Here is a 27,350-nt window from a genome sequence, read left to right on the forward strand (position 1 = left end):
CCAGAAAATGTGGCTATTTTCAACTGGCATGATCAACATTGTGATACCAGGACTAATATCAGGATATCAAGTAGTATCGTGACAGCACTGTGTCTTCCCTGCCACTGGGTTCCCTTTCTCCTCTATGGCAGTCTACACCCCAGCTCCTCATCCCTGTCTGCTCACCTCATCCCGGTCTACACCCCATCTCCTCATCCCTGTCTACACCCCAGCTCCTCATCCCTGTCTACACCCCAGCTCCTCATCCCTGTCTACACCCCAGCTCCTCATCCCTGTCTACACCCAGCTCCTCATCCCTGTCTGCTCACCTCATCCCGGTCTACACCCCAGCTCCTCATCCCTGTCTACACCCCAGCTCCTCATCCCTGTCTACACCCCAGCTCCTCATCTCTGTCTACACCCCAGCTCCTCATCCCTGTCTACACCCCAGCTCCTCATCCCGGTCTACACCCCAGCTCCTCATCCCGGTCTACACCCCAGCTCCTCATCCCGGTCTACACCCCAGCTCCTCATCCCTGTCTACACCCCAGCTCCTCATCCCTGTCTACACCCCAGCTCCTCATCCTTGTCTACACCCCAGCTCCTCATCCCTGTCTACACCCCAGCTCCTCATCCCTGTCTACACCCCAGCTCCTCATCCTTGTCTACACCCCAGCTCCTCATCCCTGTCTACACCCCAGCTCCTCATCCCTGTCTACACCCCAGCTCCTCATCCCTGTCTACACCCCAGCTCCTCATCCCTGTCTACACCCCAGCTCCTCATCCCTGTCTACACCCCAGCTCCTCATCCCTGTCTACACCCCAGCTCCTCATCCCTGTCTACACCCCAGCTCCTCATCCCGGTCTACACCCCAGCTCCTCATCCCGGTCTACACCCCAGCTCCTCATCCCTGTCTACACCCCAGCTCCTCATCCCTGTCTACACCCCAGCTCCTCATCCTTGTCTACACCCCAGCTCCTCATCCCTGTCTACACCCCAGCTCCTCATCCCTGTCTACACCCCAGCTCCTCATCCCTGCCTACACCCCAGCTCCTCATCCCTGTCTACACCCCAGCTCCTCATCCCTGTCTACACCCCAGCTCCTCATCCCTGTCTACACCCCAGCTCCTCATCCCTGTCTACACCCCAGCTCCTCATCCCTGTCTACACCCCAGCTCCTCATCCCGGTCTACACCCCAGCTCCTCATCCCTGTCTACACCCCAGCTCCTCATCCCGGTCTACACCCCAGCTCCTCATCCCGGTCTACACCCCAGCTCCTCATCCCGGTCTACACCCCAGCTCCTCATCCCTGTCTACACCCCAGCTCCTCATCCCGGTCTACACCCCAGCTCCTCATCCCGGTCTACACCCCAGCTCCTCATCCCTGTCTACACCCCAGCTCCTCATCCCGGTCTACACCCCAGCTCCTCATCCCGGTCTACACCCCAGCTCCTCATCCCGGTCTACACCCCAGCTCCTCATCCCGGTCTACACCCCAGCTCCTCATCCCGGTCTACACCCCAGCTCCTCATCATGGCTAAATAACATTTTAAAACTAATGGAGATATGCAGAAAGAACAGAGAAAGAAGCCCCTGAGTGGGGTAATGGCTGGTTAGAGGATGAGACTGGCTACTCACAGCTGTCACACATGATATTGGGTAAAACACTCATTCTGATGTGACATATCTGTCATCACTCTGATATTCTATTAGTAGGACATGTATACAATCATTCTGTGCTCAGTCATTCATTTAGAGAGAGAAGGCAGTGACCACACTGGGAGAAGAGCTGTTCACACCTCTTATAGCACCATTTAAAAAATGTTTTTTACCTTTATTTAACTAGGCAAGTCAGTTAAGAACAAATTCTTATTTACAATGACGGCCTAGGAACAACCCCCGACCAAACCCGGACGACGCTGGGCCAACTGTGCGCCGCCCTATGGGACTCCCAAATCAGTGATAGTCTCCATCTGCACACTTCTCTAGACATGTATTTATTGGCTGAGACATCCATGCTATGAATTCATATGTCCCTCAACATCAACTGGTTTACTTGTCTATGGTCCATATTTTCATGCCCTCCCCTTTAAGAAGGGTTTGCTATGGAAAAGGTTACGAGGAGAGGAGTTTAGGCATGGTTTGTTAGAGTGCAACGGGGGGCTACAGTAAGTGACCTGTCTGTGTGTGTGCATGCATCCTAACCATTCTGGAGCCAGTCTGCTTGACCCTTTGTTGAAACTGTCTCTGTATGAAGGGGTCACACACACACACACTAAGGCTGTTACCTCTTGTCTTTTCCGCTCCTCCTGGCTGAGTTTATCAGAAACGCCACTCTTCTTTACCTGCAGGACAAACACAGTTTAGAACACAGGTTTCAGTAACAACATCAGGAAGAAAACACACACACACACACACACACGGGTCTACTGGCTATATTTGCCAACTGTTAGCAAAACAAAACAGTCACACAACTTTAGGAATGAAAGGAATTGTTTAGAGGTGAGGCATACCTCTGTATCCATCACAGTGTAAACTCTCAGGTGTCTGCTTTTAGAGGAATTAGGGCTAATGTGTGTTCAGCTGTCTGTGGCAGCACACACACATTTTCTATCTGTGAAAGCAGCAAGACAGACACACACTGTTCATGACTCCACCACATAACAGACCTGTAGACCTATAGAAGCTGAATAAAGACCTGTAGGAGCTGAATAAAGCCCTGTAGGAGCTGAATAAAGCCCTGTAGGAGCTGAATAAAGCCCTATAGGAGCTGAATAAAGCCCTGTGGGAGCTGTAGGAGCTGAATAAAGACCTGTAGGAGTGGGATAAAGCCCTGTAGGAGCTGAATAAAGCCATGTAGACCTGTAGGAGCTGGATAAAGCCCTGTAGGAGTTAAACAAACCCCTGTAGGAGCTGAATAAAGCCATGTAGACCTGTAGGAGCTGAATAAAGCCCTGTGGGAGCTGCATAAAGCCCTGTGGGAGCTGAATAAAGCCCTGTAGAAGCAGAATAAAGCCCTGTAGGAGCTGAATAAAGCCCTGTAGGAGCTGAATAAAGCCCTATAGGAGCTGAATAAAGCCCTGTGGGAGCTGTAGGAGCTGAATAAAGACCTGTAGGAGTGGGATAAAGCCCTGTAGGAGCTGAATAAAGCCATGTAGACCTGTAGGAGCTGGATAAAGCCCTGTAGGAGTTAAACAAACCCCTGTAGGAGCTGAATAAAGCCATGTAGACCTGTAGGAGCTGAATAAAGCCCTGTGGGAGCTTCATAAAGCCCTGTGGGAGCTGAATAAAGCCCTGTAGAAGCAGAATAAAGCCCTGTAGGAGCTGAATAAAGCCCTGCAGACCTATAGAATCTGAATAAAGACCTGTAGACCTATAGGAGCTGAATAAAGACCTGTAGACCTGTAGAAGCAGAATAAAGCCCTGTAGGAGCTGAATAATGCAATGTAGGAGCTGAATAATGCAATGTAGGAGCTGAATAAAGCCCTGTAGGAGCTGAATAAGGCCCTGTAAGAGCTGAATAAGGCCTTGTAGAAACAGAATAAAGCCCTGTAGGAGCTGAATAATGCAATGTAGGAGCTGAATAAAGCCCTGTAGACCTGTAGGAGCTGAATAAAGCCCTGTAGGAGCTGAATAAGGCCTTGTAGAAACAGAATAAAGCCCTGTAGGAGCTGAATAATGCAATGTAGGAGCTGAATAAAGCCCTGTAGACCTGTAGGAGCTGAATAAAGCCATGTAGGAGCTGAATAAGGCCTTGTAGAAGCAGAATAAAGCCCTGTAGGAGCTGAATAATGCAATGTAGGAGCTGAATAAAGACCTGTAGACCTGTAGAAGCAGAATAAAGCCCTGTATGAGCTGAATAAAGCCCTGTATACCTATAGAAGCTGAATAAAGCCCTGTAGAAGCAGAATAAAGCCCTGTATGAGCTGAATAAAGCCCTGTATACCTATAGAAGCTGAATAAAGCCCTGTAGGAGCTGAATAAAGCCCTGTAGGAGCTGAATAAAGCCCTATAGGAGCTGAATAAAGCCCTGTGGGAGCTGTAGGAGCTGAATAAAGACCTGTAGGAGTGGGATAAAGCCCTGTAGGAGCTGAATAAAGCCATGTAGACCTGTAGGAGCTGAATAAAGCCCTGTGGGAGCTGAATAAAGCCCTGTGGGAGCTGAATAAAGCCCTGTGGGAGCTGAATAAAGCCCTGTGGGAGCTGAATAAAGCCCTGTATACCTATAGAAGCAGAATAAAGCCCTGTATGAGCTGAATAAAGCCCTGTATACCTATAGAAGCTGAATAAAGCCATGTAGGAGATGAATAAAGCCCTGTAGGAGCTGAATAAAGCCCTGTAGGAGCTGAATAAAGCCCTATAGGAGCTGAATAAAGCCCTGTGGGAGCTGTAGGAGCTGAATAAAGCCCTGTGGGAGCTGAATAAAGCCCTGTAGGAGCTGAATAAAGCCCTGTAGGAGCTGAATAAAGAACCCAGTGTGCTAGTTTAGAGAGAGAAAGGTTCCTTTCAGGGGAGTCTGGGTGTATGCACAGGATAGCTTACAATGTTGTGTGTGTGTGTGTGGTATCCCCCCTCCTCTAGAAACATCTGCCACTGACACAAGGCAGCATTAGAGCCAACATGTCTCCATCGCCCACTGCTCCAATCCCTGCTTCCTACCAATACTTCTCCACACCCGGTCCTTTGTCATCTTCCCCAAGCACCCTTCCACTCCTCCATGAATCAATCATTACAAGCAACCTGAATGGGAGAGAGCTGGAAATATTTTTAAATACATTGAGGAACTATTGTAATTCAGGAATTGAGGAGCTATTGTAATTCAGGAACTGAAGAACTATTGTAATTCAGGAATTGAGGAACTATTGTAATTCAGGAATTGCGAAACTATTGTAATTCAGGAATTGAGGAACTATTGTATACAGTACCACTACTACTACTACAGTCAGTAGTTTGGACACACCTACTCATTCAAGGGTTTTTCTTTATTTTTACAATATTCTACACTGTAGAATAATAGCGAAGACATCAAAACTATGAAATAAAACATATGGAATCATGTAGCAACCAAAAAAAGGTGTTAAACAAATCTCTCAACCATCTTCATGAGGTAGTCACCTGGAATGCATTTCAATTAACAGGTGTGCATTTCTTTCCTTCTTAATGCATTTTAGCCAATCAGTTGTGTTGTGACAAGGTAGATGTGGTATACAGAAGATGGTCTATTACCAAATAGGGCCAAGTCCATATTATTGCAAGAACAGCTCAAAAAAGAAAAGAGAAACAACAGTCCATCATTACTTTTAAGGCATGGTCAGAAAATATGGTCAGAAATTTTTCTTCAAGTGCAGTCGCAAAAACCATCAAGCGCTATGATGAAACTGGCTCTCGTGAGGACCAACACTGGAAAGGAAGACCTAGAGTTACCTCTGCTGCAGAGGATATGTTAGAGTTACCAGCATCAGAAATTACAGCCCAAATAAATGTTCAATTAGAGTTCAAGTAACAGACACATGTCAACATCAACTGTTCAGAGGAGACTGTGTGGATCAGGCCTACATAGTAGAATTGCTGCAAAGAAACCACTACTAAAGGACACCAATAAGAAGAAGAGACTTGCTTTGGCCAAGAAACACGAGCAATGGACATTAGACCGGTGGAAATCTGTCCTTTGAGTCCAAATTTGAGATTTTTTTGTTCCAACCACCATGTTTTTGTGAGACGAAGAGTAGGTGAACGGATGATCTCTGCATGTGTGGTTCCCACCATGAAGCATGGAGGAGGAGGTGTAATGGTGTGGGTGTGCTTTGCTGGTGTCAATGTCTGTGATTTATTTAGCATTCAAGGTACACTTAACCAGCATGGCTACAACAGTATTCTACGCTTAATGGAACTATAATTTAATTATCAACAGGACAATGACCCAACACACCTCCAGGCTGTGTAAGGGCTATTTGTCCAAGAAGGAGAGTGATGGAGCGCTGCATCAGATGACCTGGCCTCCACAAGCACCCAACCTCAACCCATTTGAGATGGTTTGGGATGAGTTGGACTGCAGACTGAAGGAAAAGCAGCCAACAAGTGCTCAGCATATGTGGGAACTCCTTCAAGACTGTTGGAAAAGCATTCCAGGTGAAGCTGGTTGAGAGAATGCCAAATAGGACTATCTTCTGTATACCACCCCTACCTTGTCACGACACAACTGATTGGCTCAAATGCATTAAGGAAAGAAATTCCATAAATTAACAAGGCACACCTGTTAATTGAAATGCATTCCAGTTGACTACCTCATGAAGCTGGTTGTCAGAATGCCAAGAGAGTGCAAAGCTGTCATCAAGGCAAAGGGTGGCTACTTTGAAGAATCTCAAATATATTTTAATTCATTTAACACTTTTTTTGTTTACTACATGATTCCATATGTGTTATTTCATAGTGTTGATGTCTGCATTATTATTGTACAATGTAGAAAATAGTAAAATAAAGAAAAACCCTTGAATGAGTAGGTGTGTCCAAACTTTTGACTGGTCCTGTATATGTTACTCCCCAACTGAAACAATCTCAGTCGACCAACAGCCTAAAGACCAAACAATAGACCAGTCGACTAAATGGGGTCAGGCCGACTAGGGTTGTCACGATACCAGGACGGTGATACTACAATAGCTGATTTTCCATGGCAACAAGGAAAACACGAAGCAGACTATACTCTCTGGTCCTTTAAAACCCTGCTGTAAGTAACATATAGTGGGTTAAAGCGAGGAAAACAAACGTGATTCTGGGTGAAACACTTCAGGTTGCTTGTTACTAACATTATGCCTGTTTTCCTCAGGAAACGGAGTCTGCTTCGTCTTTTCTTTCCTTGCTGCGATACCTCGGAGTATTGTGATACTGGTATCGTGACAAACCTAATGGAGACCTTTGCAAACACATCCAGACTAGGACACAAAACACACAAGCCAACAGCCAAACCACTACAGCGAAAACAGCTTGCCAAGTTTGTGCTATTGTGCAAGACAAATTCCCTTTAAAAGGCAATCAACTTCTATTTATCTATCTACGGCCTTGCAGGTCCTTAGTGTCCTAGCAACCACCTTCCCGCCACGACAACTGAACTTTGCCCTGCTTTTGGAGTTTCCCTGAGAACACAGAGGGACAGGGGTAACCGTGACAACGCAGTATTCACTCAAAAGGGAGTGGTTGAGGTAAGAGGTTGACCGTAGGCATAAATCTATCATTGTCTTACCCTTACTTCCCTGTCCTACCCTTAACCAGGGGGGTTAAGCCTCTCATCTAAGAGTATGGTGTCAACACTCTTAGATACACCACTTCCCCCTGTCCCTACGGTTACTGGAAACTAGAGACTTCTAGGAAACAGAGTCTGACCTTACAGGTGTTGCTGGAAACTACAGACTTCTAGGAAACAGAGTCTGACCTTACAGGTGTTACTGGAAACTAGAGACTTCTAGGAAACAGAGTCTGACCTTACAGGTGTTACTGGAAACTACAGACATCTAGGAAACAGAGTCTGACCTTACAGGTGTTACTGGAAACTAGAGACTTCTAGGAAACAGAGTCTGACCTTACAGGTGTTACTGGAAACTAGAGACTTCTAGGAAACAGAGTCTGACCTTACAGGTGTTACTGGAAACTAGAGACTTCTAGGAAACAGAGTCTGACCTTACAGGTGTTACTGGAAACTACAGACATCTAGGAAACAGAGTCTGACCTTACAGGTGTTACTGGAAACTACAGACATCTAGGAAACAGAGTCTGACCTTACAGGTGTTACTGGAAACTAGAGACTTCTAGGAGACAGAGTCTGACCTTACAGGTGTTACTGGAAACTACAGACTTCTAGGAAACAGAGAGTCTGAACCAAAGCGGTAGCTGTCAGACAGGGAAGGGAAGTGTGATAGTAGGAACAGGTTCTGTCAGTTTGGACATTGATGCCACTTTTGTCCATCCGTTAAACATCAAATCATTCTCTCATTTCCAGGAGGATTTTTCTGCTCCTTCAGAGAATGAAGATACGGAAACCTCCAGGTAACTTACCATCAGTTACTGACCAGGAGAAACAGCAGAACATCTAACTACTATAAACCACTACAGCCTGCCCTGTCACAGAGTAAACAGCAGAACATCTAACTACTATAAACCACTACAGCCTGCCCTGTCACATGTCATGGCCCATAGACCTTACATCTGGCATCAAACACACGACTGGGACAGGACTGGGACAGGACTGGGACAGGACTGGGACAGGACTGGGACAGGACTCCTCTCCTCACATTGGAAATATCTGGATAAGTCAACTTTGTTTGAATATTTTGATCAGAACAAACTGTCCCCTACAGTACTGTCCCTTACTGTACTGTCCCCTACAGTACTATTCCCTACTGTACTGTCCCCTACAGTACTATTCCCTACTGTACTGTCCCCTACAGTACTATTCCCTACAGTACTATTCCCTACAGTACTATTCCCTACTGTACTGTCCCCTACAGTACTATTCCCTACTGTACTGTCCCCTACAGTACTATTCCCTACTGTACTGTCCCCTACAGTACTATTCCCTACTGTACTGTCCCCTACAGTACTGTCCCCTACAGTACTATTCCCTACAGTACTATTCCCTACAGTACTATTCCCTACTGTACTGTCCCCTACAGTACTATTCCCTACTGTACTGTCCCCTACAGTACTATTCCCTACAGTACTATTCCCTACAGTACTATTCCCTACTGTACTGTCCCCTACAGTACTATTCCCTACTGTACTGTCCCCTACAGTACTATTCCCTACTGTACTGTCCCCTACAGTACTATTCCCTACTGTACTGTCCCCTACAGTACTATTCCCTACTGTACTGTCCCCTACAGTACTATTCCCTACAGTACTATTCCCTACTGTACTGTCCCCTACAGTACTATTCCCTACAGTACTATTCCCTACTGTACTGTCCCCTACAGTACTATTCCCAACTGTAATGTCCCCTATAGTACTATTCCCTACAGTACTATTCCCTACTGTACTGTCTCCTACTGTACTGTCCCCTACAGTACTATTCCCTACAGTACTATTCCCTACAGTACTATTCCCTACTGTACTGTCCCCTACAGTACCATCCCTACAGTACTGTCCACTACAGTACTATTCCCTACAGTACTATTCCCTACAGTACTATTCCCTACTGTACTGTCCCCTACAGTACTATTCCATACAGTACTATTCCCTACTGTACTGTCCCCTACAGTACTATTCCCTACAGTACTATTCCCTACTGTACTGTCCCCTACAGTACCATCCCTACTGTACTGTCCCCTACAGTACTATTCCCTACAGTACTATTCCCTACTGTACTGTCCCCTACAGTACTATTCCCTACTGTACTGTCCCCTACAGTACTATTCCCTACAGTACTATTCCCTACAGTACTATTCCCTACTGTACTGTCCCCTACAGTACTGTCCCCTACAGTACTATTCCCTACTGTACTGGTCCCTACAGTACTGTCCCCTACAGTACTATTCCCTACTGTACTGTCCCCTACAGTACTATTCCCTACTGTACTGGTCCCTACAGTACTGTCCCCTACAGTACTATTCCCTACTGTACTGTCCCCTACAGTACTATTCCCTACTGTACTGGTCCCTACAGTACTGTCCCCTACAGTACTATTCCCTACTGTACTGTCTCCTACTGTACTGTCCCCTACAGTACTATTCCCTACTGTACTGTCTCCTACTGTACTGTCCCCTACAGTACTATTCCCTACTGTACTGTCTCCTAATGTACTGACCCCTACAGTACTATTCCCTACAGTACTATTCCCTACAGTACTATTCCCTACTGTACTGTCTCCTACAGTACTGTCCCCTACAGTACTATTCCCTACAGTACTATTCCCTACTGTACTGTCTCCTACTGTACTGTCCCCTACAGTACTGTCCCCTACAGTACTATTCCCTACAGTACTATTCCCTACTGTACTGTCTCCTACTGTACTGTCCCCTACAGTACTGTCCCCTACAGTACTATTCCCTACTGTACTGTCCCCTACAGTACTATTCCCTACTGTACTGTCCCCTACAGTACTGTCCCCTACAGTACTATTCCCTACAGTACTATTCCCTACTGTACTGTCCCCTACAGTACTATTCCCTACTGTACTGTCCCCTACAGTACTATTCCCTACTGTACTGTCTCCTACTGTACTGTCCCCTACAGTACTGTCCCCTACAGTACTATTCCCTACAGTACCATTCCCTACTGTACTGTCCCCTACAGTACTATTCCCTACTGTACTGTCCCCTACAGTACTATTCCCCACTTTACTGTACTGTCCCCTACAGTACTATTCCCTACAGTACTATTCCCTACTGTACTATTCCCTACTGTACTGTCCCCTACAGTACTATTCCCTACTGTACTGTCCCCTACAGTACTATTCCCTACTGTACTGGTCCCTACAGTACTGTCCCCTACAGTACTGTCCCCTACAGTCTCTACAGTACTGTCCCCCACCGTCTCCACAGTACTGTCCCCCACCGTCTCTACAGTACTGTCCCCTACAGTACTGTCCCCTACAGTCTCTACAGTACTGTCCCCTACAGTCTCTACAGTACTGTCCCCTACAGTACTGGTCTCTACAGTATTGGTCCCTACAGTACTGGTCTCTACAGTACTGGTCCCTACAGTACTGGTCCCTACAGTACTGTCCCCCACTGTCTCTACAGTACTGTCCCCTACAGTACTGGTCTCTACAGTATTGGTCCCTACAGTACTGGTCTCTACAGTACTGGTCCCTACAGTACTGGTCCCTAGAGTACTGGTCCCTACAGTACTGGTCCCTACAGTACTGGTCTCTACAGTACTGGTCCCTACAGTACTGGTCCCTACAGTACTGGTCCCTACAGTACTGTCCCCTACAGTCTCTACAGTACTGTCCCCTACAGTACTGTCCCCTACAGTCTATACAGTACTGTCCCCTACAGTACTGTCCCCCACCGTCTCTACAGTACTGTCCCCTACAGTACTGTCCCCTACAGTCTATACAGTACTGTCCCCTACAGTACTGTCCCTCACTGTCTCTACAGTACTGTCCCCTACAGTACTGGTCTCTACAGTATTGGTCCCTACAGTACTGGTCTCTACAGTACTGGTCCCTACAGTACTGGTCCCTACAGTACTGTCCCCTACAGTCTCTACAGTACTGGTCTCTACAGTACTGGTCTCTACAGTACTGGTCCCTACAGTACTGGTCCCTACAGTACTGTCCCCTACAGTCTCTACATTACTGGTCTCTACAGCACTGGTCTCTACAGTACTGGTCCCTACAGTACTGTCCCCTACAGTCCCTACAGTACTGGTCCCTACAGTACTGTCCCCTACAGTCTCTACAGTATTGGTCCCTACAGTACTGGTCTCTACAGTATTGGTCCCTACAGTACTGGTCCCTACAGTAATGGTCTCTACAGTATTGGTCCCTACAGTAATGGTCTCTACAGTATTGGTCTCTACAGTACAGGTCTCTACAGTACTGTCTCCTACAGTCCCTACAGTACTGGTCCCTACAGTCTCTACAGTACTGTCCCCTACAGTTCTGGTCTCTACAGTACTGTCCCCTACAGTACTGGTCCCTACAGTACTGTCCCCTACAGTCTCTACAGTACTGTCCTCTACAGTACTGGTCTCTACAGTACTGTCCCCTACAGTACTGGTCTCTACAGTACTGTCCCCTACAGTGCTGGTCTCTACAGTACAGGTCTCTACAGTACTGTCTCCTACAGTCCCTACAGTACTGGTCCCTACAGTACTGGTCCCTACAGTACTGGTCCCTACAGTACTGGTCCCTACAGTCTCTACAGTACTGTCCCCTACAGTACTGGTCTCTACAGTACTGTCCCCTACAGTACTGGTCCCTACAGTACTGTCCCCTACAGTCTCTACAGTACTGTCCTCTGCAGTACTGGTCTCTACAGTCCTGTCCCCTACAGTACTGGTCTCTACAGTACTGGTCTCTACAGTACTGTCCCCTACAGTACTGGTCTCTACAGTACTGGTCTCTCTCTCAGCCCTTCTTGAGCAGGTCCAGATAAGAGTAAACATCAACAAGGAGAACAGAACACCTAAGTGGAAAACAGCATTTGCCCTCCTCCTTTCCCCCTGTTCCTCTCTCCTACCATTCTGGTCTCTACAGTACTGTCCCCTCCTTTCCCCCAGTTCCTCTCTCCTACCATTCTGGTCTCTACAGTACTGTCCCCTCCTTTCCCCCCGTTCCTCTCTCCTACCATTCTGGTCTCTACAGTACTGTCCCCTCCTTTCCCCCGTTCCTCTCTCCTACCATTCTGGTCTCTACAGTACTGTTCCCTCCTTTCCCCCCATTCCTCTCCTACCATTCTGGTCTCTACAGTACTGTTCCCTCCTTTCCCCCCATTCCTCTCCTACCATTCTGGTCTCTACAGTACTGTTCCCTCCTTTCCCCCCGTTCCTCCCTCCTACCATTCTGGTCTCTACAGTACTGTCCCCTCCTTTCCCACGTTCCTCTCTCCTACCATTCTGGTCTCTACAGTACTGTCCCCTCCTTTCCCCCCGTTCCTCTCTCCTACCATTCTGGTCTCTACAGTACTGTTCCCTCCTTTCCCCCCGTTCCTCTCTCCTACCATTCTGGTCTCTACAGTACTGTCCCCTCCTTTCCCCCCATTCCTCTCTCCTACCATTCTGGTCTCAACAGTACTGTTCCTCTCTCCTACCATTCTGGTCTCTACAGTACTGTTCCTCTCTCCTACCATTCTAGTCTCTACAGTACTGTTCCTCTCTCCTACCATTCTGGTCTCTACAGTACTGTCCCCTCCTTTCCCCCCGTTCCTCTCTCCTACCATTCTGGTCTCTACAGTACTGTCCCCTCCTTTCCCCCCGTTCCTCTCTCCTACCATTCTGGTCTCTACAGTACTGTTCCCTCCTTTCCCCCTGTTCCTCTCTCCTATCATTCTGGTCTCTACAGTACTGTCCCCTCCTTTCCCCCGTTCCTCTCTCCTACCATTCTGGTCTCTACAGTAATGTCCCCTCCTTTCCCCCGTTCCTCTCTCCTACCATTCTGGTCTCTACAGTACTGTCCCCTCCTTTCCCCCCGTTCCTCTCTCCTACCATTCTGGTCTCTACAGTAATGTCCCCTCCTTTCCCCCGTTCCTCTCTCCTACCATTCTGGTCTCTACAGTACTGTTCCTCTCTCCTACCATTCTGGTCTCTACAGTACTGTCCCCTCCTTTCCCCCCGTTCCTCTCCTACCATTCTGGTCTCTACAGTACTGTCCCCTCCTTTCCCCCCGTTCCTCTCCTACCATTCTGGTCTCTACAATACTGTTCCCTCCTTTCCCCCCGTTCCTCTCTCCTACCATTCTGGTCTCTACAGTACTGTCCCCTCCTTTCCCCCTGTTCTTCTCCTACCATTCTGGTCTCTACAGTACTGTTCCCTCCTGTCCCCCGTTCCTCTCTCCTACCATTCTGGTCTCTACAGTACTGTCCCCTCCTTTCCCCCCGTGCCTCTCTCCTACCATTCTGGTCTCTACAGTACTGTCCCCTCCTTTCCCCCCGCTCCTCTCTCCTACCATTCTGGTCTCTACAGTACTGTTCCCTCCTTTCCCCCGTTCCTCTCTCCTACCATTCTGGTCTCTACAGTACTGCTCACTCCTTTCCCCCGTTCCTCTCTCCTACCATTCTAGTCTCTACAGTAATGTCCCCTCCTTTCCCCCGTTCCTCTCTCCTACCATTCTGGTCTCTACAGTACTGTTCCCTCCTTTCCCCCCGTTCCTCTCTCCTACCATTCTGGTCTCTACAGTACTGTTCCCTCCTTTCCCCCCGTTCCTCTCTCCTACCATTCTGGTCTCTACAGTACTGTCCCCTCCTTTCCCCCCGTTCCTCTCCTACCATTCTGGTCACTACAGTACTGTTCCCTCCTTTCCCCCCATTCCTCTCTCCTATCATTCTGGTCTCTACAGTACTGTCCCCTCCTTTCCCCCGTTCCTCTCTCCTACCATTCTGGTCTCTACAGTACTGTCCCCTCCTTTCCCCCGTTCCTCTCTCCTACCATTCTGGTCTCTACAGTACTGTCCCCTCCTTTCCCCCGTTCCTCTCTCCTACCATTCTGGTCTCTACAGTACTGTCCCCTCCTTTCCCCCCGTTCCTCTCCTACCATTCTGGTCTCTACAGTACTGTTCCCTCCTTTCCCCCGTTCCTCTCTCCTACCATTCTGGTCTCTACAGTACTGTTCCCTCCTGTCCCCCGTTCCTCTCTCCCAAACTGGATCCCGTCACAACGTACTCCAGGGAGAACATATTTAACATTGTTTCATTGAGAGGAATCTCTGGTGTTTGCCAAAAAGGTGGCGCCATGCCGGGTGGTGCTCTCAGTCTGCTGTCCCAGATCTTTCTCCCTTCCTCTCCTGCTGTCCCAAATCTTTCTCCCTTCCTCTCCTGCTGTCCCAGATCTTTCTCCCTTCCTCTCCTCCTCTCAGTCTGCTGTCCCAGATCTTTCTCCCTTCCTCTCCTGCTGTCCCAGATCTTTCTCCCTTCCTCTCCTCCTCTCAGTCTGCTGTCCCAGATCTTCCTCTCCTCCTGTCAGTCTGCTGCCCCAGATCTTTCTCCCTTCCTCTCCTGCTGTCCCAGATCTTTCTCCCTTCCTCTCCTCCTCTCTGTCTGCTGTCCCAGATCTTTCTCCCTTCCTCTCCTGCTCCCTCCCTCCCTCACCCTCCCCTTCCTCTCCTGCTCCCTCCCTCACCCTCCCCTTCCTCTCCTGCTCCCTCCCTCACCCTCCCCTTCCTCTCCTGCTCCCTCCCTCACCCTCCCCTTCCTCTCCTGCTCCCTCACCCTCCCCTTCCTCTCCTGCTCCCTCACCCTCCCCTTCCTCTCCTGCTCCCTCCCCTCCCCTTCCTCTCCTGCTCCCTCCCTCACTCACCCTCCAAAACCTGCTCCCTCACCCTCCCCTCCCCTTCCTCTCCTGCTCCCTCCCCCTCCCCTCCCCCACCTGCTCCCTCACCCTCCCCTTCCTCTCCTGCTCCCTCACCCTCCCCTTCCTCTCCTGCTCCCTCACCCTCCCTCATCCCTCCCTATCCCTGTTTTAATTCCCTATCTAGACCGAGAGTAATGAAGAGACAGGGACAGACATAAAGAGACAGAGAGAGAGACAGACAGTCACAGACAGAGTAGGAGAAAGAGAGAGAGAGATGGAGGATGGGTAAGGATTGCAGCCAGACCAGATGTGACAACATCCCTCACAGCCCTTGCAGTCCATTTCCCAACAAGGCCCTGTGTTTGTCTCTGTACTGTATGAGAGGCACTGCACCACAATTCACTGTGTGCGTGTGTGTGTGTGTCTCACCACACTGAGTTGGCTCCAGGAGGTGCGTATGGGTCTGTACTGCATCACGATGCGGTCATCAGGTTTGGCCTCTCTGGACTGGTCCTCATCAGAGTCATTGTGAAGAGCTTTCTCCTGGTAGTTCTGATACAGTTCCTCCTCTGGATCACACCACAGACAGACAGGTTCAGGGTGGATCACACCACAGACAGACAGACAGGTTGAGCGTGCTTCTACACCTGCATTGCTTGCTGTTTGCGGTTTTAGGCTGGGTTTCTGTACAGCACTGAGATATCAGCTGATGTACGAAGGGCTATATAAATAAATTTGATTTGATTTGAGGGTGGATCACAATAGTACAGTCCCCATTGACAGCAAGACCTCAACCATGTGTACAGAAAGTCACAGTCATCACCAGTTCATATACATGACTAAGACAGAGAAGTGGCACTCACCTTCACTGTCAAATGTCCTCTGTGTGATCAGTCCTGGCTTCTTATCAGGACTCTGAGAGACAGAACAAGACCCCATGTCACTATTAATAACAGACCCAGGATCAGCTCTCCCTGCCCCAGCCGTACTACTATATTAACACTATGAACTGAGACTGTCACTAGATCTGTTATCATGAGCAGTCAGCACAATATTCGAAATGATGCTTTATTAGGCAAATCTGGTTATGAATGACATTATAAACACACATTTGTCACATTCTAAATGACAAGTGTTAGTATGTCTCCCCTGGGACCTGCTCTTGACCTCTGACCTGCCTAATTACAGAGCAGTGGACTGAAGTGTGTTATAATCATAGGCCTTCACTATGAGTAGGACTTCAACACAAGCGTCTCCTGACAATGTTCCAACTTCAAGCCAGCTGTGGACTTTGGTCCTGATCTGAACTTCAGGAGAATAATCCAACAAACACGAATCCATCAGGCAGATGAGTGTTAATTAAAGTAAGAGACAGTAATATCCAGGCACATGGGGCAAAGCATGGAGAGAACAGTATCATGACATAGCAGTTAATAGGAATGACAATTTCCAGGGCAATAATGGGTGAATAGATGTCTTCCTACCTTGTTCTTCTTCCCAGGGCTGGTCGGTCTCTCCTTGACCTCCTGTAGACCTCTGAGTACAGGTTGGGACAGACGATGGCTCTTTGGGTCTACAGGTTGGGACAGACGATGGCTCTTTGGGTCTACAGGTTGGGACAGACGATGGGTCTTGAGGTCATCAGATGGTATTTCCATTTCCACTCCACTTACCACTGCTCTCCTGTACGAGGTAGACCTCAAGCCTCTCTTCATAGTCCCAGTGCTCTCATCCTGGTCTGTCCCCCCTCCCCCGGACCCTACGCCAGTGGAGAAGAAGGATCCAGTCTCCACCATGCTGAGGGCTCGCAGGGCCCGCTTGGTAGGATCCAGGCCCAGCAGACCCCCCATGCCGTGGCTCTGTACCCCAGCAGGAGAGGCCTTGCTCAGGGACGCCAGCCCTTTGGGGATCAGCTGCTGTGTGCCCTTCTTCAGGGCAGCTGCACTGTGGGTGCTGAGGACAATGGAGGGAGGAGGAGATAGGGAGATGGAGGGAGAGAGGGTGGGAGTGGGGGAATGAGAGGGGGAAGACATGTCAGCAGAGGAGGGGCTGTGGGGTGTGGGGAGGTCAGAAGGGGTGGAGATGAGGGAAGAGAGGGAGTTGATACTGGAGGTGGAGCTGTGGGATGGGGTAGGGGTGTGGAGACTAGGGGTGGAGGGGCTGGGGCTGGGGTTAGGGGTGGAGGGGCTGGGGTTAGGGGGAGAGGGGCTGGGGTTACGGGGAGAGGGGACAGGAGTTAAGGGGTGGTAGGAAGAAGGGGAGGTCAGGTTATGGTGGTGGTGCTTATTGGGGGAGGCAGGGGGAGAGGGGTGTTTGGAGGAGGCAGAGTCCGGCGATGAAGGGCTCGTCCCAAACACTATCTGGTCCCTGTGAGCGGTGAGGGTGAACGGGCTGGATAGTCGATTCTGGGTGTCCAGCAGAGGCTTGTCTGACCACACATTATCAACACTCCCACCGTGACATGCCTTACTGTTCAACGACAGCGACTTATCATCCTCCGACTTGAACTTGGACAGAGAGAAACGGCCTTTGGACAGATGTCCAATACTTATACTCCTGACTACCCGTGTTTTCCTGGTGGGTGGGTTGAGAACGTGCTTCAGAATGACCGTCCCTCCTCCCGGCGTGGCCACCAGTCTCTCTGCAGGCTGGCTCAGGGTAAAGCTGCACTTGTTGTCCTCTACGGGGAAGTCAGTCATGTGGACTCCGTCTATCTGGTAGCTGAGGGGCCGGGCCTTTAGCTTGCTGGGGCCAGTGTGATTGGCTGAGCGCCTCTTCCACAGCGGGGTGATGTTACTGTTGGACAGATCCACATCGTTCCCGCCCTCCATGGTGCGTCAATCACTCGTCTTTTCTTTGTCTGAGGAGTCTCTCGTCTGACCCAACTGGTCCAACCCAGAAGAGAACGGCAATAACCCCTGGTTGTAAACACACAGAGAGAGAGATCTATCAAAATCACAGCTGGAGGGGTATCAGGATAAGTCCTGACTTTTCAGGGTTAGGTCTGTCTGTGAGGTCACAAGTTGGGTCATTCCTTAGCTCTTGAAAACTCTAGGCAGCATTCTGCCTTACAGTTCTCAGCCATTCGTTTTTCCCATGACAGCCTCCTGTGAACTACAATTCCGACTCTGTTTTAACGTTTCGAAACGTTGTTAATTAATAATCGCTTGCCTATGGATTTCGAAACATTTATCTTTAATCAGCGAGAAGGAATCCTTAAAATATATATTTTTTTAAATACACGTTTTGCACAGATCCATACAGCAATGGGCGTCTCCATCCAATGAAACACGTTCCACGTTATACACGTTCCACGTTATGCTGACACACAGGTGGTCGCCTCATCTTCCAGTTGTTTTCCGTGTAACGCGGAGACGTGTCAGCGTGGGAACCAGTGCTTGACCTGGGCCAGAGCGACCTACCAGCACTTCTAATTTTTGGGGAATTGCGTACCGGCTCCTCTTTAAAACAAAGTAGCCTAAATTAGCCCAGATTGACGCGCAAAAAAACATTGACCAAAAACGGAATGAAGGCGAGAACTGCATTGAATAGCAATTGAGAGTGGGCATTAATAATATGATTCCGCTTTGTTCGCGTTTATTTGCCGCTAGTCTGTGAGTGACCGTAGCCTGTTCCAGATTGCGCAGATTGAAAATATACCAGACTGAATGCGCGTGATGCACTATTCCAAATTGTCAAACGAGGGTTTATAAGGTCATGGAAATTGTTTTCATAATGTTTGTTAATGTAATTTATGAAGGCACACTTAAATAGTATCAATCACTTAAAAATCGACATATCCTCCATTATCATAAACAGTGCCTGTCTGTGCGCGCCAGTGAGATGTTGCCTGAGGGGAGAGAGCTGGACATTTCACAACAGGTATAAAATAATGACAGACAGCAGACTAACTCGATAGCCATTTCAAAACATAACTTGTTGGCAGTTATCTTGCTAGTTAACTATAGCTAACTAAGCATTAATGTCTTTGTCGCCTTTCCACCGGTACTGTAGAGCCTAAATAAATCTGCACCGTTGGCAACCTGGGATTCCCCTCTATTAAATAGCAGCCATGTCATTGTGAGATCGTTAGAAACAGCATAAATGACAAATAACTTGCTGTGCCTAGATCTCCCCTAAAACACGAATATTAGAGCCGTATATATAAACATGTCTAGTTAGATACCTTGCTTTGATCCATGATTAATTGAATGAGGGAATAATTGTATAAAGACAAAAGTATTTGGTTGTAATGTTGCAATATTTTATATCAAGGATGGCAACCATCCTCCAGGAGAGCTACTGGATGGCAACCATCCTCCAGGAGAGCTACTGGATGGCAACCATCCTCCAGGAGAGCTACTGGATGGCAACCATCCTCCAGGAGAGCTACTGGATGGCAACCATCCTCCAGGAGAGCTACTGGATGGCAACCATCCTCCAGGAGAGCTACTGGATGGCAACCATCCTCCAGGAGAGCTACTGGATGGCAACCATCCTCCAGGATAGCTACTGGGTGGCAACCATCCTCCAGGATAGCTACTGGATGGCAACCATCCTCCAGGATAGCTACTGGGTGGCAACCATCCTCCAGGATAGCTACTGGATGGCAACCATCCTCCAGGATAGCTACTGGGTGGCAACCATCCTCCAGGATAGCTACTGGGTGGCAACCATCCTCCAGGAGAGCTACTGGGTGGCAACCATCCTCCAGGATAGCTACTGGGTGGCAACCATCCTCCAGGATAGCTACTGGGTGGCAACCATCCTCCAGGATAGCTACTGGATGGCAAACATCCTCCAGGAGAGCTACTGGATGGCAACCATCCTCCAGCATAGCTACTGGGTGGCAACCATCCTCCAGGATAGCTACTGGGTGGCAACCATCCTCCAGGATAGCTACTGGGTGGCAACCATCCTCCAGGAGAGCTACTGGGTGGCAACCATCCTCCAGGAGAGCTACTGGGTGGCAACCATCCTCCAGGAGAGCTACTGGGTGGCAACCATCCTCCAGGATAGCTACTGGGTGGCAACCATCCTCCAGGAGAGCTACTGGGTGGCAACCATCCTCCAGGATAGCTACTGGGTGGCAACCATCCTCCAGGATAGCTACTGGGTGGCAACCATCCTCCAGGATAGCTACTGGATGGCAACCATCCTCCAGGATAGCTACTGGGTGGCAACCATCCTCCAGGATAGCTACTGGGTGGCAACCATCCTCCAGGATAGCTACTGGGTGGCAACCATCCTCCAGGAGAGCTACTGGGTGGCAACCATCCTCCAGGAGAGCTACTGGGTGGCAACCATCCTCCAGGAGAGCTACTGGGTGGCAACCATCCTCCAGGATAGCTACTGGGTGGCAACCATCCTCCAGGAGAGCTACTGGGTGGCAACCATCCTCCAGGATAGCTACTGGGTGGCAACCATCCTCCAGGATAGCTACTGGGTGGCAACCATCCTCCAGGATAGCTACTGGATGGCAACCATCCTCCAGGATAGCTACTGGGTGGCAACCATCCTCCAGGATAGCTACTGGGTGGCAACCATCCTCCAGGATAGCTACTGGGTGGCAACCATCCTCCAGGATAGCTACTGGATGGCAACCATCCTCCAGGATAGCTACTGGATGGCAACCATCCTCCAGGATAGCTACTGGGTGGCAACCATCCTCCAGGATAGCTACTGGGTGGCAACCATCCTCCAGGATAGCTACTGGGTGGCAACCATCCTCCAGGATAGCTACTGGGTGGCAACCATCCTCCAGGATAGCTACTGGGTGGCAACCATCCTCCAGGATAGCTACTGGGTGGCAACCATCCTCCAGGATAGCTACTGGGTGTGCAGGCATTTGTTCATGTCCTGGTCTAACCACATCGTAGCCTAAACATTAGCTGCTCAAGGAACTTGATAAGCAGACTCAGGTCTGGATAAAAAGCCTGCACACCCAGGAGCTCTCCAGATGGAGGGTTGACCACGTTGACAAACAGCAGTGGTGTAAAGTACTGAAGTAGTTGTTTTTGGGTATCTGTACTTTACCATTTATATATATTTTGACAACTTTTACTCCACTACATCTCATATGTATATACTGTATTCTATACTATGCTCTCATTCACTTTAATAATGTTTACATATCTTGCATTACTCATCTCATATGTATATACTGTATTCTATACTATGCTCTCATTCACTTTAATAATGCTTACATATCTTGCATTACTCATCTCATATGTATATACTGTATTCTATACTATGCTCTCATTCACTTTAATAATGCTTACATATCTTGCATTACTCATCTCATATGTATATACTGTATTCTATACTATGCTCTCATTCACTTTAATAATGTTTACATATCTTGCATTACTCATCTCATATGTATAATCTGCTTTTCTATACTATTCAACTGTATCTTAGTCCATTCCACCCAGACATCACTTGTTCATATGTATATAGTCTTAATTCATGTCTACTTAGATTTGTGTATATTGGGTATATGCTGTGTAATTTGTTAGATATTACCTGTTAGATATTACTGCACTGTCGGAGCTAGAAACACAAGCATTTTGCTACACCTGCAATAACATGTGCAAATGACGTGTATGTGACCAATACAATTGGATCTACATTCCTAAAGAAAATAATGTACTTTTTACTCCTTACATTTCCCCTGAAACCCAAAAGTACTCGTTACATGTTTAATGCTTAGCAGGACAGGAAATTGTCTAAATCACACACTTATGAAGAGAACATCCCTGGTCATCTCTACTGCTTCTGATCTGACTGTCTCACTAAACACAAATGCTTCATTTGTGAATTTTGTCTGAGTGTTGAACTGTGCCCCTGTCAATCTGTAAATTTAAAAAACTAGAAAATCATGTTGTCTGGTTTGCTTAATATAAAGAATTTGAAACTATTTGTACATTTACTTTTGAAACTTAAGTACATTTAAAACAAAATACTTTTACACTTTTACTCAAATAGTATTTTACTGGGTGACTTTCACTTTTACTTGAGTCATTTTCTATTAAGGTATCTTTAGTTTTACTCAAGTATGACAACTGGGTACTTTAACCACCACTGATTAACAGTGGATTTGTACTTTGTGGGGAGTTAAGTGCCTCGATCGAGGAAACAATGGCAGGAGATGGTAGGTCTACATAGGTTCAGTCACTGCAGCATTCCAGTGTCAATAATGCTTACTGTTCCCATCTAGGCTATAATAATAGTCATGAACAATTGATTAAAAGTCAAGGTAAATGTGTATAAACCCTTAATTGAATAATCAGAGGTCTCTATAGCATAATGTTATTTGTGAATTTCGGTGAACATAGTCTAATGGACTGAATTGGAAAAAGACACCTGCACTTATTTCATCCCAAACCAAAGCGCTGGTGGGAAAACTCTATCAATGTGTGTGGATCAATTTAACTTTTTACTAAATTATTTCTCACTGATATGAAAGACAAGGTCCTTATTCTTCCGAAACCATACCGCAAGCGATGCAAGTTAATGTTCAGACCGATCGTCCACTGACTCTTACTGTAATAGAACTGGGTCAAGGGCTGTCGTTCCTTTACCACTGCACCACTAGCCGAATAACCATGAAAAGTATTGGACCACATGAACCCCGATACAGTAACGTTAGAGGACCAGTGACAGACATGCAGGCCGTCAGCGGAGTTTGTCCTAAATTATTTTTAAAAAGGTCCAAAACGAGTTAAGGTCTAGTTAAAAACTATGCGTCAGAACACGTGGCAACCATCCTCCAGGATAGCTACTGGATGGCAACCATCCTCCAGGATAGCTACTGGGTGGCAACCATCCTCCAGGATAGCTACTGGATGGCAACCATCCTCCAGGATAGCTACTGGGTGGCAACCATCCTCCAGGATAGCTACTGGGTGGCAACCATCCTCCAGGAGAGCTACTGGGTGGCAACCATCCTCCAGGAGAGCTACTGGGTGGCAACCATCCTCCAGGATAGCTACTGGGTGGCAACCATCCTCCAGGATAGCTACTGGGTGGCAACCATCCTCCAGGATAGCTACTGGATGGCAACCATCCTCCAGCATAGCTACTGGGTGGCAACCATCCTCCAGGATAGCTACTGGGTGGCAACCATCCTCCAGGATAGCTACTGGGTGGCAACCATCCTCCAGGATAGCTACTGGGTGGCAACCATCCTCCAGGATAGCTACTGGGTGGCAACCATCCTCCAGGATAGCTACTGGATGGCAACCATCCTCCAGGATAGCTACTGGGTGGCAACCATCCTCCAGGATAGCTACTGGATGGCAACCATCCTCCAGGATAGCTACTGGGTGGCAACCATCCTCCAGGATAGCTACTGGGTGGCAACCATCCTCCAGGATAGCTACTGGGTGGCAACCATCCTCCAGGATAGCTACTGGATGGCAACCATCCTCCAGGATAGCTACTGGGTGGCAACCATCCTCCAGGAGAGCTACTGGGTGGCAACCATCCTCCAGGAGAGCTACTGGGTGGCAACCATCCTCCAGGAGAGCTACTGGATGGCAACCATCCTCCAGGATAGCTACTGGGTGGCAACCATCCTCCAGGATAGCTACTGGGTGGCAACCATCCTCCAGGATAGCTACTGGATGGCAACCATCCTCCAGGATAGCTACTGGGTGGCAACCATCCTCCAGGATAGCTACTGGGTGGCAACCATCCTCCAGGTTAGCTACTGGATGGCAACCATCCTCCAGGATAGCTACTGGGTGGCAACCATCCTCCAGGATAGCTACTGGGTGGCAACCATCCTCCAGGATAGCTACTGGGTGGCAACCATCCTCCAGGATAGCTACTGGGTGGCAACCATCCTCCAGGAGAGCTACTGGGTGGCAACCATCCTCCAGGATAGCTACTGGATGGCAAACATCCTCCAGGAGAGCTACTGGGTGGCAACCATCCTCCAGGATAGCTACTGGGTGGCAACCATCCTCCAGGATAGCTACTGGATGGCAACCATCCTCCAGGATAGCTACTGGGTGGCAACCATCCTCCAGGATAGCTACTGGGTGGCAACCATCCTCCAGGATAGCTACTGGGTGGCAACCATCCTCCAGGATAGCTACTGGGTGGCAACCATCCTCCAGGATAGCTACTGGATGGCAACCATCCTCCAGGATAGCTACTGGATGGCAACCATCCTCCAGGATAGCTACTGGGTGGCAACCATCCTCCAGGATAGCTACTGGGTGGCAACCATCCTCCAGCATAGCTACTGGGTGGCAACCATCCTCCAGGATAGCTACTGGGTGGCAACCATCCTCCAGGATAGCTACTGGGTGGCAACCATCCTCCAGGATAGCTACTGGGTGGCAACCATCCTCCAGGATAGCTACTGGGTGGCAACCATCCTCCAGGATAGCTACTGGGTGGCAACCATCCTCCAGGATAGCTACTGGGTGGCAACCATCCTCCAGGATAGCTACTGGGTGGCAACCATCCTCCAGGATAGCTACTGGGTGGCAACCATCCTCCAGGATAGCTACTGGGTGGCAACCATCCTCCAGGATAGCTACTGGGTGTGCAGGCATTTGTTCATGTCCTGGTCTAACCACATCGTAGCCTAAACATTAGCTGCTCAAGGAACTTGATAAGCAGACTCAGGTCTGGATAAAAAGCCTGCACACCCAGGAGCTCTCCAGATGGAGGGTTGACCACGTTGACAAACAGCAGTGGTGTAAAGTACTGAAGTAGTTGTTTTTGGGTATCTGTACTTTACCATTTATATATATTTTGACAACTTTTACTCCACTACATCTCATATGTATATACTGTATTCTATACTATGCTCTCATTCACTTTAATAATGTTTACATATCTTGCATTACTCATCTCATATGTATATACTGTATTCTATACTATGCTCTCATTCACTTTAATAATGCTTACATATCTTGCATTACTCATCTCATATGTATATACTGTATTCTATACTATGCTCTCATTCACTTTAATAATGTTTACATATCTTGCATTACTCATCTCATATGTATATACTGTATTCTATACTATGCTCTCATTCACTTTAATAATGTTTACATATCTTGCATTACTCATCTCATATGTATAATCTGCTTTTCTATACTATTCTACTGTATCTTAGTCCATTCCACCCAGACATCACTTGTTCATATGTATATAGTCTTAATTCATGTCTACTTAGATTTGTGTATATTGGGTATATGCTGTGTAATTTGTTAGATATTACCTGTTAGATATTACTGCACTGTCGGAGCTAGAAACACAAGCATTTCGCTACACCTGCAATAACATGTGCAAATGACGTGTATGTGACCAATACAATTGGATCTACATTCCTAAAGAAAATAATGTACTTTTTACTCCTTACATTTCCCCTGAAACCCAAAAGTACTCGTTACATGTTTAATGCTTAGCAGGACAGGAAATTGTCTAAATCACACACTTATGAAGAGAACATCCCTGGTCATCTCTACTGCTTCTGATCTGACTGTCTCACTAAACACAAATGCTTCATTTGTGAATTTTGTCTGAGTGTTGAACTGTGCCCCTGTCAATCTGTATATTTAAAAAACTAGAAAATCATGTTGTCTGGTTTGCTTAATATAAAGAATTTGAAACTATTTGTACATTTACTTTTGAAACTTAAGTACATTTAAAACAAAATACTTTTACTCAAATAGTATTTAAATGGGTGACTTTCACTTTTACTTGAGTCATTTTCTATTAAGGTATCTTTAGTTTTATTCAGGTATGACAACTGGGTACTTTAACCACCACTGATTAACAGTGGATTTGTACTTTGTGGGGAGTTAAGTGCCTCGATCGAGGAAACAATGGCAGGAGATGGTAGGTCTACATAGGTTCAGTCACTGCAGCATTCCAGTGTCAATAATGCTTACTGTTCCCATCTAGGCTATAATAATAGTCATGAACAATTGATTAAAAGTCAAGGTAAATGTGTATAAACCCTTAATTGAATAATCAGAGGTCTCTATAGCATAATGTTATTTGTGAATTTCGGTGAACATAGTCTAATGGACTGAATTGGAAAAAGACACCTGCACTTATTTCATCCCAAACCAAAGCGCTGGTGGGAAAACTCTATCAATGTGTGTGGATCAATTTAACTTTTTACTAAATTATTTCTCACTGATATGAAAGACAAGGTCCTTATTCTTCCGAAACCATACCGCAAGCGATGCAAGTTCATGTTCAGACCGATCGTCCACTGACTCTTACTGTAATAGAACTGGGTCAAGGGCTGTCGTTCCTTTACCACTGCACCACTAGCCGAATAACCATGAAAAGTATTGGACCACATGAACCCCGATACAGTAACGTTAGAGGACCAGTGACAGACATGCAGGCCGTCAGCGGAGTTTGTCCTAAATTATTTTTAAAAAGGTCCAAAACGAGTTAAGGTCTAGTTAAAAACTATGCGTCAGAACACGTTCAGACAACACATTGGGAAAGTGTCTATGCAGAGAAGTAGGCTACAGGGGGAAACAATGTTACCAGCGAGTTCCCACATTGAGATATAAAAGAACAGCTCCTTCAGCGCACCGCGAGCCGAGTCTTCCAGTAACCCGTGATGGATGACAGACTTACTTTCTATTGATTCGTGGTTTCCCTGTAAAACCTCGCCATGGTGCCTGTGTCCTGGATTTCTCAATATAATAAGGCAACGTTTTCCTGTTGTTTGAAAGTTTATGCTTGAGGTAAAACGGTTAATTTTGTGCGAAAAAAATATTTTCCCATCAGTAGTCCGGTGACCGTCGGCTGTCTTCACCGTGTCTCGAACTCCGATATGTCATTGTGTTCTCTCCGAGAGTGTTGTGTGTTTAGCAGGAGACTAATAGAGAGGAGGAGGAATGCCGATTGCCAAACAGCACAGAAGCCTACCCAAATTCACGTGACGTTAAGTGCACTACAATTCAACCGAGTTGAACTTTTCACCATGTCAACTACAGAGAACCAAAGCAATAGACCTGCGCCTAAACTTTCTAAGACAAAAAAAGGACAAGAAAACATCCTACATTTTGTAGACTTGTAGCTCAACAAAATCAGTGTCCATTTGGAGAAAAAATGATCTACATTTGGGAGTAGTTCGTAAAGTGAAGTGTGGGACTAGTTCACAACCTGGCGCCTCCCCGTGGTTCTTTAGAGTGAAGCCACAGTAGACTACAAGATGTCTAGAGTAGACATGTTTTTTATTTCTTTTATTTATTTCACCTTTATTTAACCAGGTAGGCTAGTTGAGAACACCTTTATTTAACCAGGTAGGCTAGTTGAGAACACCTTTATTTAACCAGGTAGGCTAGTTGAGAACACCTTTATTTAACCAGGTAGGCTAGTTGAGAACACCTTTATTTAACCAGGTAGGCTAGTTGAGAACACCTTTATTTAACCA

At 47.4% G+C, this 27,350-nt stretch overlaps 1 protein-coding gene across 1 annotated transcript in view; it reads right to left on the bottom strand.

The window, feature by feature from the left end:
* Window positions 1-27,004, bottom strand: part of LOC109882119 (rho guanine nucleotide exchange factor 26) — a 65,164-nt gene extending 38,160 nt beyond the window's left edge. The window contains exons 1-5 of the mRNA XM_031791451.1: window positions 26,549-27,004; window positions 16,405-17,838; window positions 15,784-15,835; window positions 15,350-15,489; window positions 2,270-2,326 (exon numbers count right to left, since the gene is read on the bottom strand). Of these exons, the coding sequence (XP_031647311.1) occupies window positions 2,270-2,326; window positions 15,350-15,489; window positions 15,784-15,835; window positions 16,405-17,751 (1,596 nt within the window). The 5' untranslated portion in view covers window positions 17,752-17,838; window positions 26,549-27,004. The remainder of the gene's footprint in view (window positions 1-2,269; window positions 2,327-15,349; window positions 15,490-15,783; window positions 15,836-16,404; window positions 17,839-26,548) is intronic.
* Window positions 27,005-27,350: the final 346 nt, after the last annotated feature.

This window comes from Oncorhynchus kisutch, linkage group LG15 (assembly GCF_002021735.2).
Source record: "Oncorhynchus kisutch isolate 150728-3 linkage group LG15, Okis_V2, whole genome shotgun sequence".
Taxonomy (NCBI): domain Eukaryota; kingdom Metazoa; phylum Chordata; class Actinopteri; order Salmoniformes; family Salmonidae; genus Oncorhynchus; species Oncorhynchus kisutch.